This window comes from Lolium perenne, chromosome 1, assembly GCF_019359855.2.
Source record: "Lolium perenne isolate Kyuss_39 chromosome 1, Kyuss_2.0, whole genome shotgun sequence".
Lineage (NCBI taxonomy): Eukaryota > Viridiplantae > Streptophyta > Magnoliopsida > Poales > Poaceae > Lolium > Lolium perenne.
In genome coordinates, this window is record NC_067244.2 from 33,228,546 (window position 1) to 33,242,688 (window position 14,143).

Below are 14,143 nucleotides of genomic sequence, written 5' to 3' on the forward strand. Positions count from 1 at the left end.
AAGGAGGTGGTTAGCCGATGTGAGCAGCAATGGATTAGCATGAGCTGGGGAGAATATGGAGGGTAATTACATTGGAAGCCTCTTGGTTTGATGAAGGGGCTCGTGGTTCCTTTCGAGTCCTCTTGGTGCATCGGCTCTTTGTGCGTAGACCGCCTTGCCCCGCGTTGATTGGAGCTTGGGGGACAACAGGTTCAGGAACTGGCCTTTTCCTGGAAGCCGATGGTGGCAAATCTGGCTGGCTCTGCGTGGTGATTTTCCCAGAGTTACCTGAGCTCGAATCCCCTCGACTGGATCGTGTGTCCTCGCTGGAGTTGTCTTCGGTGGAGGCCTATAAAAGAAGAGTTAGTAAGCACAAGCATGTTTGCAGAAGCCTATAAGGATAGATGAAATCAGTCAAGGCATGGATCAATGTACGTGTAAGCTCTCTTGACTTGGAGAAGGGTTCCGGCGCTTCAAAGTTTTCCTGGCGGCTACCTTCCTCACCGTCGTTCTTGCCTTAGTTGGGGCTCGGGGGGCAGCTGGCCCGGAAGATACTTTGCTCTTGGAAGCCGATTTTGGTAAAATCGACTGGCTCTGCATCACGACCTTTTTCAAGGGTGGCGAGCTTTTGCAGAAGAGGACGACAGGAGCCGGTGGGAAGAATTCAAAAGGGGAGCCGTCATCATGTGTAGGTTCTGGACCATCTTGTTGCTGCAAGGAGACAGAACGAGGTTATAAGAATCATTGTAAGCCACTTCAAGAAAATTTTGCGAGTGGTAGTACCTGTTCTGCGGGGATATCATATTCAGCATCGAGTTGTTTCAGCAACGGTCCCAGAGCTCTCCTGAAGGCATGAGTTTTCCACATTGCCCACCAGGTCTCAAAACCATCGGTTGACGAGGAGAAAGAGAGGTTGTTAGGGACTGGGATGGCTAGAGCATCAAAGAAAGAGTAACACCTCTGACCAGTAAGGAGATCGGGCAGGTCAGCTCTGCTCTCTGTTAAGTGATGGAGGAAGAAATGGGGAGACACCTGCCCAAGACCAAGCTGCCGGGCTGCTACGACCGGCTGGTAGGACTCATAACCAGGTTTGATTATCCTGTTTGATGTGCTCATGCCAACTGGAAGGAAGCAGGGACGGATCATGGTGGAATACAAGTGCCGGGTGCTGGGGTCATCGGCAAAGCTGTCTAGCCTGAAGGAGACTGGATTTTCAAAATTTTCAGCTTCCGTGTAAGGAAAGAAGAGAGGGTTGTCCAGGCCTTGGAAGAAAATGCTGAACCACTTTGATGCTTCCTTGGGGATCAGTTTACTACCTGGAAGGCTATACAAAGCTTGGCCGTAGTTAGTGCATCGGATCTGCTTCCCATTAGCGTCTGGAAAGGTGCAAGTGGCCAAAAGTGGGAAGTTTGGGATATGGTTCTGGAAATACAGCTGAGCCCATAGCTGAATAAACCACCAGGGACCTCCTGTTTTGACTGTTTGTTGGGAGAATAATTGGACAGACATTAGTTGGAGATATCGATAGACCTCTCCAAGGAACAGTTTGCCGAGGCTAAGCTGGGTGCCTCTGGCAAGTTCATAGGCCAAGAAAAGATAATTCTTGGTCGGAGCAAGTGAAGGGCCACAGAATATGAAGTGTTCCAACCAGAAATTTAGGAAGGCCGTGTGTTCTTTCTCTGTTACAGGGCCTTTATTTTTCATATGGCGTCGAAGATAAGCACCCCAGTTTGTGCACTCTATTTTGGAAGAGAGTTTGAAAGGAACCCTTGGCAGCATAAAAGCAGAGGGGCTGGGAGATGTGATGTCTAGGCCAGTGATCATTACCACATCTAGCAGAGTTGGTGTCATGGGGCTGTGGCCAAACATGAAGCAGTTCAGGGCATCAGACCAGAAGTAGCCGATGGTTTTTAGAAGGTTTTCATGCTTCTCAAGGGGAGACAATGATAAAGACAGGGCATCGGCTATTCCTGTGGTTTCCCATGTGGATTGATAAGTTTTGGACACTCTACCATACCAGGAAACCCAATCTTCAGGAGGGTTAGGCCAGGCTCGTAAGCAGTCGGCCCAAGAAGTTAGATCTAAATTTTGGCTCACGAAGGGGATCCTATTGGCCTCGCAAGAAATCAGATGGACAGGACTCTCGACAGTACGGGGGCCAAGACAAAGAGAGTTTGGAAGAGAAGGATGCGGCAGCAGAATGTCTGATACCTAAAATTAATGGTGGAATAAAGCATTAATTCAGATGTTTGCTATTAGTTCTAGCACTATGCTCGGATGGCGAGGGGCACTTAAGGATTACCTTCAGGCCAGAGACCGTTGCGTTGGCATTGGACGATTCCGCCATCTGATGCGTTGGCGGAGATGAATCTGCGCGGTTGGGGATCTGGGATTCGCGTTGCCGCGAGTTGAATCTGTTCGATGGGCAATTGGAGATCTGAGATGGGGGTCATAGGTTACCATTTGAAATTTGGGGAATGACCGCTTGGACCGGTCTAAATGGGTAACTGAATCTGGCCTTATTGGCGTTTTTGGGTAAAAGATCGATGCGTTGCCATCGGCTCTTTGTGCGTTGACCTACTTTGACAATCGGAAAAATTAAACATGGAAGCCTTCTTCATTGATTAAAAGGGGGATTTTTACAATAAGAGCCGATTGCTCGCAAAAGGAGGATCTGCTGCTTAATGCACTACTACTACTAGCCCTATTCTAGTAGTCCCTAATCTAGGGGCCGTCGCTGCCCTCGTCGTCGCCGTCCTCGCCGCTATCGGCGCTGCTGCCGGCGACATCTTCGTCGCTGCTGTTGAAGCCATCGGCAGGGGCTTCTCCTTCATCGTCGTCGTCGTCGTCCTCCGACCATGCGCGGAAGCGCTTCGCCGGCGGGTACTCGTCGGAGGAGGTGTCGTCCTCCGCTTCATCCTCCTCGTTGGAGGAGAGGTCCTCGCCCCAGGAGAAGGCGTCGTCGTCGCTCTCTTCCTCCAACTCCCCGTCAACGAGGAACTGGAGGTTGTCCTCCCCGTCGGTCAAGGATTCGTCATCCTCTGACTCGACGGAGAAGTCCCAATCCCTCTCGTCCCACCACAGTGGGGCGCGGGCATTGTACGCTGCTGTCGGGTCGTACTCCGGCGCCGGCTCGCTGGAGGAGGAGGATTGGAAGGAGAGGCCCGATGAGGCAGAGGAGGATTCCATGGTTGCAGATGAGGGCTTTTCGATTGCTAATGCGGAACAGGAGAATGAAGGGGCGAACTGCTCGGATGCGGTTAAATAAAGGGGATATAGTGAAGGATGATTCAATGATGTGGCAGTTTCGAGGATGTGGTGCCAAAACTGTCAAATCTTGCAGTACGGAGAAGTTGAGAAGGCAAGGCATCATGATGAAAGGGCACTGTAGCGGTTCTGCTCTGCAACGCGTGACCCGATGAAGGAAAGCAGTGTGGTTTTGGAATTATTATTGCCAAAACCAGGGGGGCATGTGTTATCACCAGATTTTAGCCAAATCATGAGATGGGCCGCGGGTGAGATGGGCTTGGAGGACATGCACATAAAGTGTTTCTGAATCGGCCTCATGCGAAAATTTGGGCTAGATTGCCCGTGTATCTGTACATTATGGTAGATCGCATTTTAGTTTAGAATTAAGAGATAGAGTTTGGTTCGTACACAGTTAGGTTTATTCCGAAGATAGAAAGTCCACGGACTATAAATATGTACCTAGGGTTATTGAGAAAGGAGGACGATCACGTTCACAACAAACACAATCTAGGCGCATCGCCACCCCTTGTTTTGAGGGTTTCTTCCGGGTAAGCGTCATGCTGCCTTGCGATCTAGGCAATATCAGTTTATTCGTTATCTTGTGTTGCTCGTACTGAAGCCTTGTTGATGGCGAGCAATACTATTACCATAGATGTTTTTGGGCTAGCATCGATACTTTTCTGATATGTTTGCTTAGTTATGCTGCCCCTAAATATCTAGCTGCCTTTGCACCTATTTTGGGTGTAAGGGCAGCATCTTGCTTGTATTTTATTTAGTAGATCTGATCTGTTATAGTTGTTCCTTGTTCTTCAAGGATTAGCTTGATATCCGCATGGTCAGGCCTTGCAAACGGGTTGAACGATCCAGTAGTGCGTAAGGTATAGTTTGCCGATCCAAGAGGAGATGTTCCGGGAATTGACTCTATGTTGGTTTTTAGGCCTCTTCTTGGATTAGTTTTCTATTTTCTTTCGTATCTGCCAGGCTCAACTACGTGTAGGATGTTCCAATTATTCGGTGAAAGCCCTAGACTATCGTAGATCGATTCAACTTGGTATTGATCAAGCAGGAACCCCATGTTATCGTAGATCCAATACGAACCATGGAGGAATCGGCTCTTTGAGCTGATTCACAGGATAACCTGAGAGCCGATCGAGGCTCGGATTTAATGTTTACGTGTCTGCCATGCAGGAAATTAATCGAAGCAATCCATCACCTTCCTGACCAGGTATAGGTCAGGTGGCACGCCCTCGCAACAGCCAGGACGTGTGCCGGAGCATTGCGGGCCGTCGCCCGAGGGACCAGGACCCACCAGCAGTTCTGGGAGCCTCCCGGCTCTCCGTGTTGTCCGCCGTTGCTCGCCGGTGGGTTTTGGCAGGAAACAGAACTAACCCATCATATATGTGTCATTGTGTTGTCTATGTGGGTTAAGTATCTTTCCATGGGCATGCATCAAAAGTGAGATCTCATATAGCCCATGAGAGGATGACGGCAAGTGGTGATCGTCATCAAGGTTGAGTTGGGCAAGTTCAAGTTGAGCATCTTGAGAGGATCATATGCTTGAAGCTTGCCGTCCATTTGATGATAATGGACATGTGAAGATGTACATCAATGGAGCTTTCCCATCATAGTGTATGGGGGAGCATTTGTGAGTTTTCATGAAGTAACGATGATCAAGTAAGGCATTCCGGCTTGAGTGGAGCTTAAAGAGCTATCATCAAGATCAAGCGGGATGCACAAGGCAAAGGTATGGCCTTGCTAGGTTTTCCTTTTACCGGTCTCAAGGTGGTTGTTGGGAGACCGGATTATAAGATAGATAGCCGCACTATCAAGAGGGGCTTTCGGTTGGGTAACTTGATCGCATCGTCTTAGGGATCTCAATCCTTTGCATACTTTGCATATCCCTATTGCTTCTTGGTGTTTCTCTGTGAGAGGTTCTTGAGCTTGTTGCTAGCTTTACAACAAGCCCAAGTTCATCTAAAACGGAATCCGCATGCATCTTCTATTGCGTTTTTGAGTTTGGACGTCTTCACCGTTTCTTGACGGTGGGAGAATCCCTCTCTAAAAACATCTAAAAATATCCTGTGAGGAGTCTCCATATTTCAACAAAATTGGTTTCATGTCAATCGGGGTCCGGACAAAATTGGTTTCATGTCAACTTTTTGTTGGGGTTCTATTCATCGTTATCTTTCCAACAAAATTGGTTTCATGTCAATCGGGATCCGGACACAAAAGTTATCACAGTTTTTGTATAACACGTTTTCCTGTTGGCCCGGTTTCTCACCCGGCGTGACCGGCCGTCCAACCGGATGGCCCGGTTCAAACCGGCCCCTGGACTGGTGCCAAACGGGAGCTATCCAGTAAGTCTTCCAGCTTCGCCCGGTGCTGGTCCGGCCTGTGGTCCGGTTTGGACCGGCCGTGTCCGGCCGGTGGCCCGGTCTGACCGGCCCCTGGACCGGACGGCCCGGCCCTAGGCCCGGTTGACCGGCCTCCTCGACTGTGTCGAGCTGAAACGTCCCCAACGGTTATATTTCGGCTTGGGCTATAAATAGCCCTTCTTCCACCTTGGGCTAGATAAGTTCTTCCACTCTCTCTCCTCCATTGTTGACTTTGAAGAACTTACCCTTTCTCTTGATTCCCCCCCCATGATTCTTGCTCATTCTTGAGGGATCTAAGAGAGGAGATCTAGATTTACAATCCCCACCAATCCATCTCTCCTCTAAGTGAGGGGAACTCTTTAGATCTAGATCTTGGAGTCATTTGTAGATTTCCTCTTTGTTCTTCCTCTCTAATCTCATCCTAGCATTTGTTGCTTTGGTGGGATTTGAGTGTGAAGGATTTAAACACCTCTAGTGTTCTTGCTTTGCATCATTGCATAGTGTTGAGCTCTCCACCATGATTAGTTCGAGTGAGAGACCGTGAGCTTGTTACTCTTGGAGGGAGACCTCCTAGTTGGCTTGGCGGTTGGTGCTCCGGTGATCTCTTCAAGGAAGATTGTGAAGAGGCCCGGGCTTCTCCTTCATGGAGCTTGTGAAGTGGTTGTGGAGCTTGCCATCTCCGGAGTGGAGGAAAATCTAACCATAAGGAAATGGCCATTATCCTTCGTGGGTGTGGCTCGGAGAATAGGGTGAGCCTTCGTGGCGTTGGGGAATCCTTCGTGGGACCTCCACTCCTTCAAACGTGACGTACCTTCTTGCAAAGGAAGGGAACACGGGAATACATCTTCGTCTCCGCGTGCCTCGGTTATTTCTATACCCGAGCTTACTTTCCTTGTGATAGCCATCGTGCTTGAAGTACATATATCTTGCTATCACTTGTGCTTCATATATCTTGTGCCTATCTTGCTTAGCTCTAGTTGTTATTGTTGCACTTAGTTGAGCCTAGATATTTAGAAGTTGTGCTTGTAAACTAAACGTTAGTTTAATTCCGCATTCTTACAAGCCAAATCCGCAAGAGTTTTTAAACGCCTATTCACCCCCCCCCCTCTAGGCGACATCTCGTCCTTTCAATTGGTATCAAAGAACGCCTTGAGAGTAAAGATGTCGGCTAGTAATATAGTGCACAATGACACAATTATTTTTGATGGCACAAATTATCTTTTGTGGAGAAATCGCTTGCTTTGTAATCTTCGGACCTTGTGTCCAAATATAGAGCGATTTCTAGATGTAGGTTTTTCTCCTCCGATGGATCCTCAAAATCTATCTTTAGAGGATGAGAAAAACTTACATCTTGAAGCTCAAGTATCTAATGAGCTTTTATTCTCCTTGAGACCAGATTTTCGTAGGTTCTTGATATATATAAAGCGAAAGTCATCTCATGATATGTGGATCAAGCTTAAGGAAATATGTGGTGAATCCACTTCTCATATGGTCGGTGGTGTCTCCGAGGAGCTCTCTTCCCCTCCACATCATGAAGAGCTCCAAGTTGCTTCCACCTCCGGCCGTGATGAGTTATCATCTTCTTCCACTTCACCAACATGTTACAAGACACAAGGTAATGATATGGTGAGTGGTGAGGGAAATTGCAATGTTGATATTGTGCTCAATAATGATGGCTCTTCATCTCTATCCCATTGCAATGTTTCCTCTTTGGACTTAAACACATCTAGCATTGAAAATAATCTACATGCTTGTGTTGATAGTCCTTGCATATCATGTACAAACTCCTTACATAAATCCCATGATGATATGTTTGCTTTGTCTTCTTGCCATGAACAAATGCTTCTATTTTCTCTAGTTGTTTGTTGCCTAACAATGTAAAGGAAATCGAACAATCTATGAGGCATGAGACTCTCATGGATAAAGATTCCAAAACATCTTCATCGCCATCCTCCGGTATGCACATGTGCCTTATGGCAAAGGGACCAAAGGTAACTCCTACCTTGAATCCCAACACTTCTTCTAATGATGAGAGTGATGATGATGAACAAGAAGAAGTTGCTAGGCTTAAGGAACTCTTTCTCGTTAGATGCACTCTTCATGGTGAAGCTCTTGTCAAATTCGATTACTTGATGGACACACTCAAAGAAAGAAATGAGTCCATTGAAGAATTAGAATATCATATGAATGATGAGAAATGGAGATTCAATCTCCTAAGACAAGAGCTGAAAAATGAAAGGTGCATAACACATGGTCTTAAGCAAGTAATGGAATCTTATGTGCTTGAAAAAGAAAAATCTATTAATGATGCTTGTTCTACTAACTCTACTTCTTGTGAAGCATCTATCTTACAGGAGAATGTTGAGCTAAGGGCTCAACTTGAGTTGCTAACTAGCAATTATAGGGAATTGGAAGAAAGTCATAAAAAGCTCTCGGGCTCTCATGATGATCTTCTAATTTCCTATGATGGGCTAAAATTAGCTCTTGAGGCAAGTATCACTAAGGTAACATCTTGCGAGCCTCACATGGACATTAGCACAACCTCTACTCAAAATGCTATATTGTCTTATGCTAGTCCTAGTAATCCATCGAGTCAAACTAGTGATACACCTTATGTTGGATTACTTGAATTTCCTTGTTGCTCTAACAATGAAGATTCTACTTCCTCTAGTACTTGTATTTCTACTAACCATGCAGAGGAAATAAAAGAGCTCGAGGCCCAAGTCCTTTCTTTGAAGAAAGACTTGGAAAAGCGTCATGAAGGGAAATCCGCACTTGACAAGATGTTGAGTGCGCAACAATCCCCCAATGACAAAAGTGGACTTGGATTCAACTCCAATAACAAGAACAAGTCCAAGAGCAAGAGCAACAAGAAGGGCCAAAACAAAGTCAAGGATCCGACCAAGATTGTTTACTTCAAGTGCAAGATTGAAGGGCACCATGTTAGATCATGCCCATTGAAGAAGAAGAAGCACTTAAGTGAGAAACAACAAGGGAAACAACCACAAGGTCAAGGTCAAGCTCAAGCTCGACCTCAAGTTGAAGATAGGCCACTTCCCAAGAAGAATCAAGATAAAGTTACCCAAGAGAAGAAATCAATAAAGAAGAGAAAGGGGAACACTTGCTACTTATGCCGTAAGAAGGGGCACCTTGCTTCTTCATGCTTAAGTGGTACCTTATCTAACCCTATAATTGTTGATGATGATTATTCTCTAGCGAAGGATAAGGATGGCAATGTGTTTGCCAAGTTTGTTGGAACTCAAAGTGGTTTCAAGAAAAGAACCATTTGGGTTGCCAAGCCTATTGTATAAATCATATAATGCGCTCATAACACACACTAATATATAATTCATAACACAAAGAAGCTTAAATCACATAATAATACACATAGTTTATATGTGAAGTATTTCATCGTACCCGAGTCTCAATTTCACATGCATATGTCAGTAACAAACTAAATCATACTCACTGATTTAGATTTTATGCACTTTTTGGGCCAAATAGCACATCTTTGCATCAAACTTAAATGCACAAACATCTCCTTCCTACAACTTTTACTGATCAACACAGTCCGCTCAATTGAAGGTCAAAATGAGAGTACCGTCGTTTTTCATGCTTCACACGAACTTCTTGAAATTGTCTTGTTGATTGCCATAGGGACACGTGACTTCGGTCTTGTCTCCGTCTTCACGAATGTAAGGCATGAGAAACGCGTGGGCAAAAGGGCATGCAAAGTACTACATAGAAAAAAAACAATAACTAGTTCTAGTAAGTACGCATAATAATATTATGAATGCAGCAACATGATTGGACTTCAAACGAATTGAGGCGACCATCTTTCTTTTCCCGATGGTGGTCTTATTCATCGTGAAGACGTGTATCTTTTGATTATCTGCCTCAAATTTCTCCTTGATCTATTATGTCGACATCATTGGGGAACCTATAGCGAAGGTCATACTTGTCCGCAGATCGGGAATATGGAGCTGAAACTAAGTCTCACAAGTTACATTATTCTACATACATACATACATACATACATACATACATACATGTACATGTTACTACAACAGACAAGTTTCATTAGTTTACCTAGCATCGTGATGAGAACAAGGTACCTTCCCACATGCAGTATCCATAGCTAGCTAGATGTCGTAAAGAATCAGAAGCTGACATTATCACCAGCCAACTGAGATAACATCTAGTACGAACTCATTATCTAGAGCTGAATTGTTGATTGACACAACAAGTATTTTCCAACTTCTAGGCATGGAGCACATTAATAAAAATGCTTGTATCGAATCCCCAACTTGATTTTCGAGGTATCTATATGGTATCGGAAAACATGTAAGTGTTGAATCACACTATTGACATCTCCGTACAAAAGATTGGAAAGTAGTTTGGTTACTGTTTCCTTGTTGAATTTTGTGTTTCTCTCAGACGTAGATGTACACTTCTACCACATCTCTTAGGCATTTTTGTTATTTGCAACATCGTGGAATATATCATGTTATATACAAGTGAATATTAGCTACTAACCATTCGGTTCACTCTTTCTATCTTCCTCTACCAGTGGGTATATTGTATTCGACAGCTGTCTCATAATGATATTTGGGTTTGCATCTGGATTTCATGACATTGGGGAGGATTCGCTAGATCGATTCACGACAATCTTCTTCCTTGAAGAGGACCATATGGACATGGTAAAAAGTTAACATTTGTTTAACAGTGTTGTTAATTTTGTAGTGCTGTTCCGGTGTGTTTGTGGGGTGATGTATTTTTGTATGCAGCTTTGAACCATGATTTGTGGCAAAAACGAATTAGTACCGCAAAAACGCGTGTGACCATTACTTGGAGAATAGTTTTTTTTTTTTCCGATAAGGAAGCATCGCCCAGCCTCTGCATCAATTGATGCACACGGCTTCCAATCACCCCAACTTGGAGAATAGTGGTTGCATCCATTGAACCACTAGTGGTATGATAATATACAACATAATGTGCAGGGCCTCAAGTAAACGAAAGCGAAATGAACTCTGGAGTGCATATAGATCATCCAAACCTACACGACTTTGCCTTGGTCATACATCTCGCAAAGAGACCGCGTCCAGGATAACCCCCAGAAACTAGCTAATTTGCTTAACAAATCCACAAGTAACCCTCACACATGACACATCCCTTTTAGAGTAGCTGTTAAATAACACAGTTGCGCGAATGGTTGTGTTGCTAGTGCAAAGTCTGGGTAACACTAGGTAGATTGATGGTGACACATACACAATGTCGGCCACGATATATTAATATTTCCGCATATACAATGATTCATCGGTAAACCTTTTCTCACTATGTACAACCAAGTCAAGCACCGGACATCCATCGCTGCCTGGAGATGGGTGTAATGTTCCGGCTTAATGAAATGCTGTTCGGTGGATGGAAGCAGGCAAAGTATGGCCATGCAACGGCGATCCGGTCTTAGTTGACTCAGTGCAACAAACACGCGCCTCAATTTCTCCAATTGATTCACGGTGGTTGTTGCATATATAAGGACACCAATGCCTTGAGCCATCAAATCATCCCTCCAGATATCAACAAAGTCCACCATCATTTGGTTCCATCTCTTCTGGAGAGCTTCAGCTGTAATTAGCCGATCGAAGCAACATCGAGCTAGCTAGCAAGCTGTTCATCGTCAAACTCAAACCGGTAATCGACTAATTAATCAGGCTTCTGGTGGTCAAGATGTCGTCCCCGTGGTTGGTGTTTTGGGCGGCGGCGCTGCTCGCCGTGGCCGGCTCTTCGACGGTGGTGCGCGCGTCGTACCCGCCTTCGTCGTCTCTGAAGGTCGGGTTCTATAAGCACTCCTGCCCGCAGGCTGAGGACATCGTGCGCGACGCCGTCCGCCGCGCCCTCGCCCGCAACCCCGGCTTCGCCCCTGGCCTCATCCGCATGCACTTCCACGACTGCTTCGTCAGGGTAAGCAAGACCTCACTAAGAAATAGCTATTCCTAAATCGATAATCCATCACTTACATGCATAATCTCTGATCCGACCTGACTATTCTTTGAACATGTTTTAGGGTTGTGACGGCTCGGTGTTGATCAACTCGACTCCGGGGAACACGGCGGAGAAGGACTCAGTAGCCAACAACCCGAGCATGCGAGGCTTCGAGGTCATCGACGATGCCAAGGCCGCCCTGGAGGCCGCCTGCCCGCGCACTGTCTCTTGCGCCGACGTGCTCACCTTTGCAGCTCGCGACAGTGCCTCCCTCGCCGGCGGCATCAACTACAAGGTCCCAGCCGGCCGCCGCGACGGCCGCGTGTCCCTTTCGGATGAAGTGCTCAACAACAACGTCCCCGGCCCTTCAGACGACGTCGCCGAGCTCATCGCCAGCTTCCGCCGTAAAGGCCTCTCCGCCGATGACATGGTCACGCTCTCCGGCGCGCACACCATCGGCCGATCCCACTGCTCCTCCTTCACGCAGCGCATCCACAACTTCACCGGCAAGGTAGGCACGACCGACCCGTCCATCGACTCGTACTACGCGGCGGACCTGAAGCGGCAGTGCCCGATATCGACGGACAACATTAACGACCCTACCGTCGTGCCGCTGGATGTGGTCACGCCGAGAGAGTTCGACAACCAGTACTACAAGAACGTGCTGGCCCACAAGGTGCCGCTCATCTCCGACCAGACGTTGCTCACCAGCAAAAAGACTGCCGGAATCCTCGCGTTTCACGCTGCAGTGGAGAGGGCGTGGAAGGCCAAGTTCGCCGCCGCCATGGTCAAAATGGGCACCGTCCACGTCCTCACCGGCGACGAAGGAGAGATCAGGGAGAAGTGCTTCGTTATCAACCACCACTAGCTAATTCACCGCTACAAGTCCCTAAAAGTAAATCCGTCGATGAGCTAATGTTGAGAACTTCAGAATGAGAGATTAGTGTTGTGGTAAGAAATTGCTCAGAATGAGCGATTATGTATTGTACCCTGCAGGAGTATAAAATTGTGATGTAAATTCAAAGTTGTGATGTCAAATACATCTATTTTGTATTTTTCATCTGAGTTTTAAGCTATATATGAATTTTAGTACTATAATACTATCATTAGTTCAAAAGGTTCCGGGCACAACATTGCAAATGAGGGATTGGTGATGTTTTCGAAAATCTATATATCGAAACGGATCTTCTGATGCTAGCTATGCATGCCTTTTTATTAATTGTTGGATACGGCTGCGTGATCCGTATAGCCGTTTGGTTATGTTAAAGAGGTGTGTTTGGTTTATCCCTCAGCTCCACGGTTCTAAAAAGGAGCAGCTCCAGCTTTTGTTACAAAATCACACGTAGTTGGTTTCAATAATTCCACTTAGCTCTCGATGAAGCGAGGAGAGAATTTTTTTTTGAGCTAAAAGCGAGGAGAGAAACTTGTTTAGCCAACTCCGTGTCGTAGTAGTGTGGGCTGCAAGCCCATCTATGCGGGATGGAGTGCAGTAGAAATGTGAGTTTTGCTGGGCTAAAAAAAATCCTAATTGGGTTTGCATTTTACTTCCCCAGACAAAGCGAGCAGAGGTTAGGTCGTACTAGGGTGCTATGATTGGAGGCTCAGCTCGGACATGGCAGCGGGGACCTCATGGCTGGCGGCGGGAGGCTCCTGGATACAACGTCAAGCTGCTAGTGGCCGTGATGAGCTTGTGGCTTCGGTTGCAAGCAGGGGTGGCGCTAGGGTCGATTCCCGCAGCTGCAAGCTATGACTGCGGAGGTAGGGTCAATTTGTTTGTCCGAGAGCTAGTTTAGGCAGCCCGGGATGTCGTCGTGGTGAAAACAAGCTCTTGGCGGCGGCATCGAGCTACAACTCCATTTGCACGGTGATGATAACAAATCAAACAAGTTTGACTTTGGTGGAAGATACGTCGATACGTTCGCCGGCGACCTTAATTCCGTGATGGCAGACGTGAATCATGTTGCGGTAAAGCCAAGTTGGGAAAGAGTCTTGGCGCTCGGAAACATGCTTGGGAGATGTGCGTAACGTTTTGGTCATTTATCGGTGGCAACTGGATGTAAATTACAGCCACTCCGTATTTTTCTATTTCATAGAACTAACTTCACGTATTTGTACTAATAGCTCGAGCAGCTCCAACTTTTTAAAACCGCGGAGCTGACGGAGGGACACTGGAGCAAAAGTCTATGTTAAATTGCATGCAGCAGTGGTGCCGTTCATATTCACGAAATAGTAGCTGTGTCGTTTTTTTTTTTTTTTTTGAGAAACACAGTACAAACGTAGACGCTCACATACACGCGCATACACTCACCCCTATGAACGCACACACGCACACCCTACCCCTATGAGCACCTCCGGAAGACTGAGCTAGCGGATTGGTTCTTGAAATTGACGAAGTCACCACAGGCGCCTCGCTGTCGACGGGAACGTCGCCTCCCACTGAATGAATATTCCGCCGTTATGAGACACACAGATGTCAAACCTGGGGTTTGAACTATGGTAGCTGTGTCGTTTTCATCCCACCAATTTACCAAACTCGGGTAATCTTGAAAAGTAATTTT

General features: G+C 46.4%; 1 protein-coding gene across 1 annotated transcript; it reads left to right on the forward strand.

Annotated features, from left to right (window-relative positions):
• Positions 1–11,166: 11,166 nt before the first annotated feature.
• LOC127345905 (peroxidase 5) lies at positions 11,167–12,645 on the forward strand. Its single transcript, XM_051372427.2, has 2 exons — positions 11,167–11,564; positions 11,668–12,645. The coding sequence occupies exons 1-2, from the start codon at positions 11,331–11,333 to the stop codon at positions 12,451–12,453; spliced, it is 1,020 nt and encodes a 339-aa protein (XP_051228387.1). The 5' UTR covers positions 11,167–11,330; the 3' UTR covers positions 12,454–12,645.
• The last annotated feature ends 1,498 nt before the right edge of the window (positions 12,646–14,143 follow it).

Excerpts from the sequence above, each read along its gene's own strand:
- LOC127345905 (XM_051372427.2), top strand. The coding sequence starts at position 11,331 with ATGTCGTCCCCGTGGTTGGTGTTTTGGGCGGCGGCGCTGCTCGCCGTG. Across the intron at positions 11,565-11,667 it reads TCCACGACTGCTTCGTCAGG|GGTTGTGACGGCTCGGTGTT; the intron begins GTAAGCAAGACC and ends AACATGTTTTAG.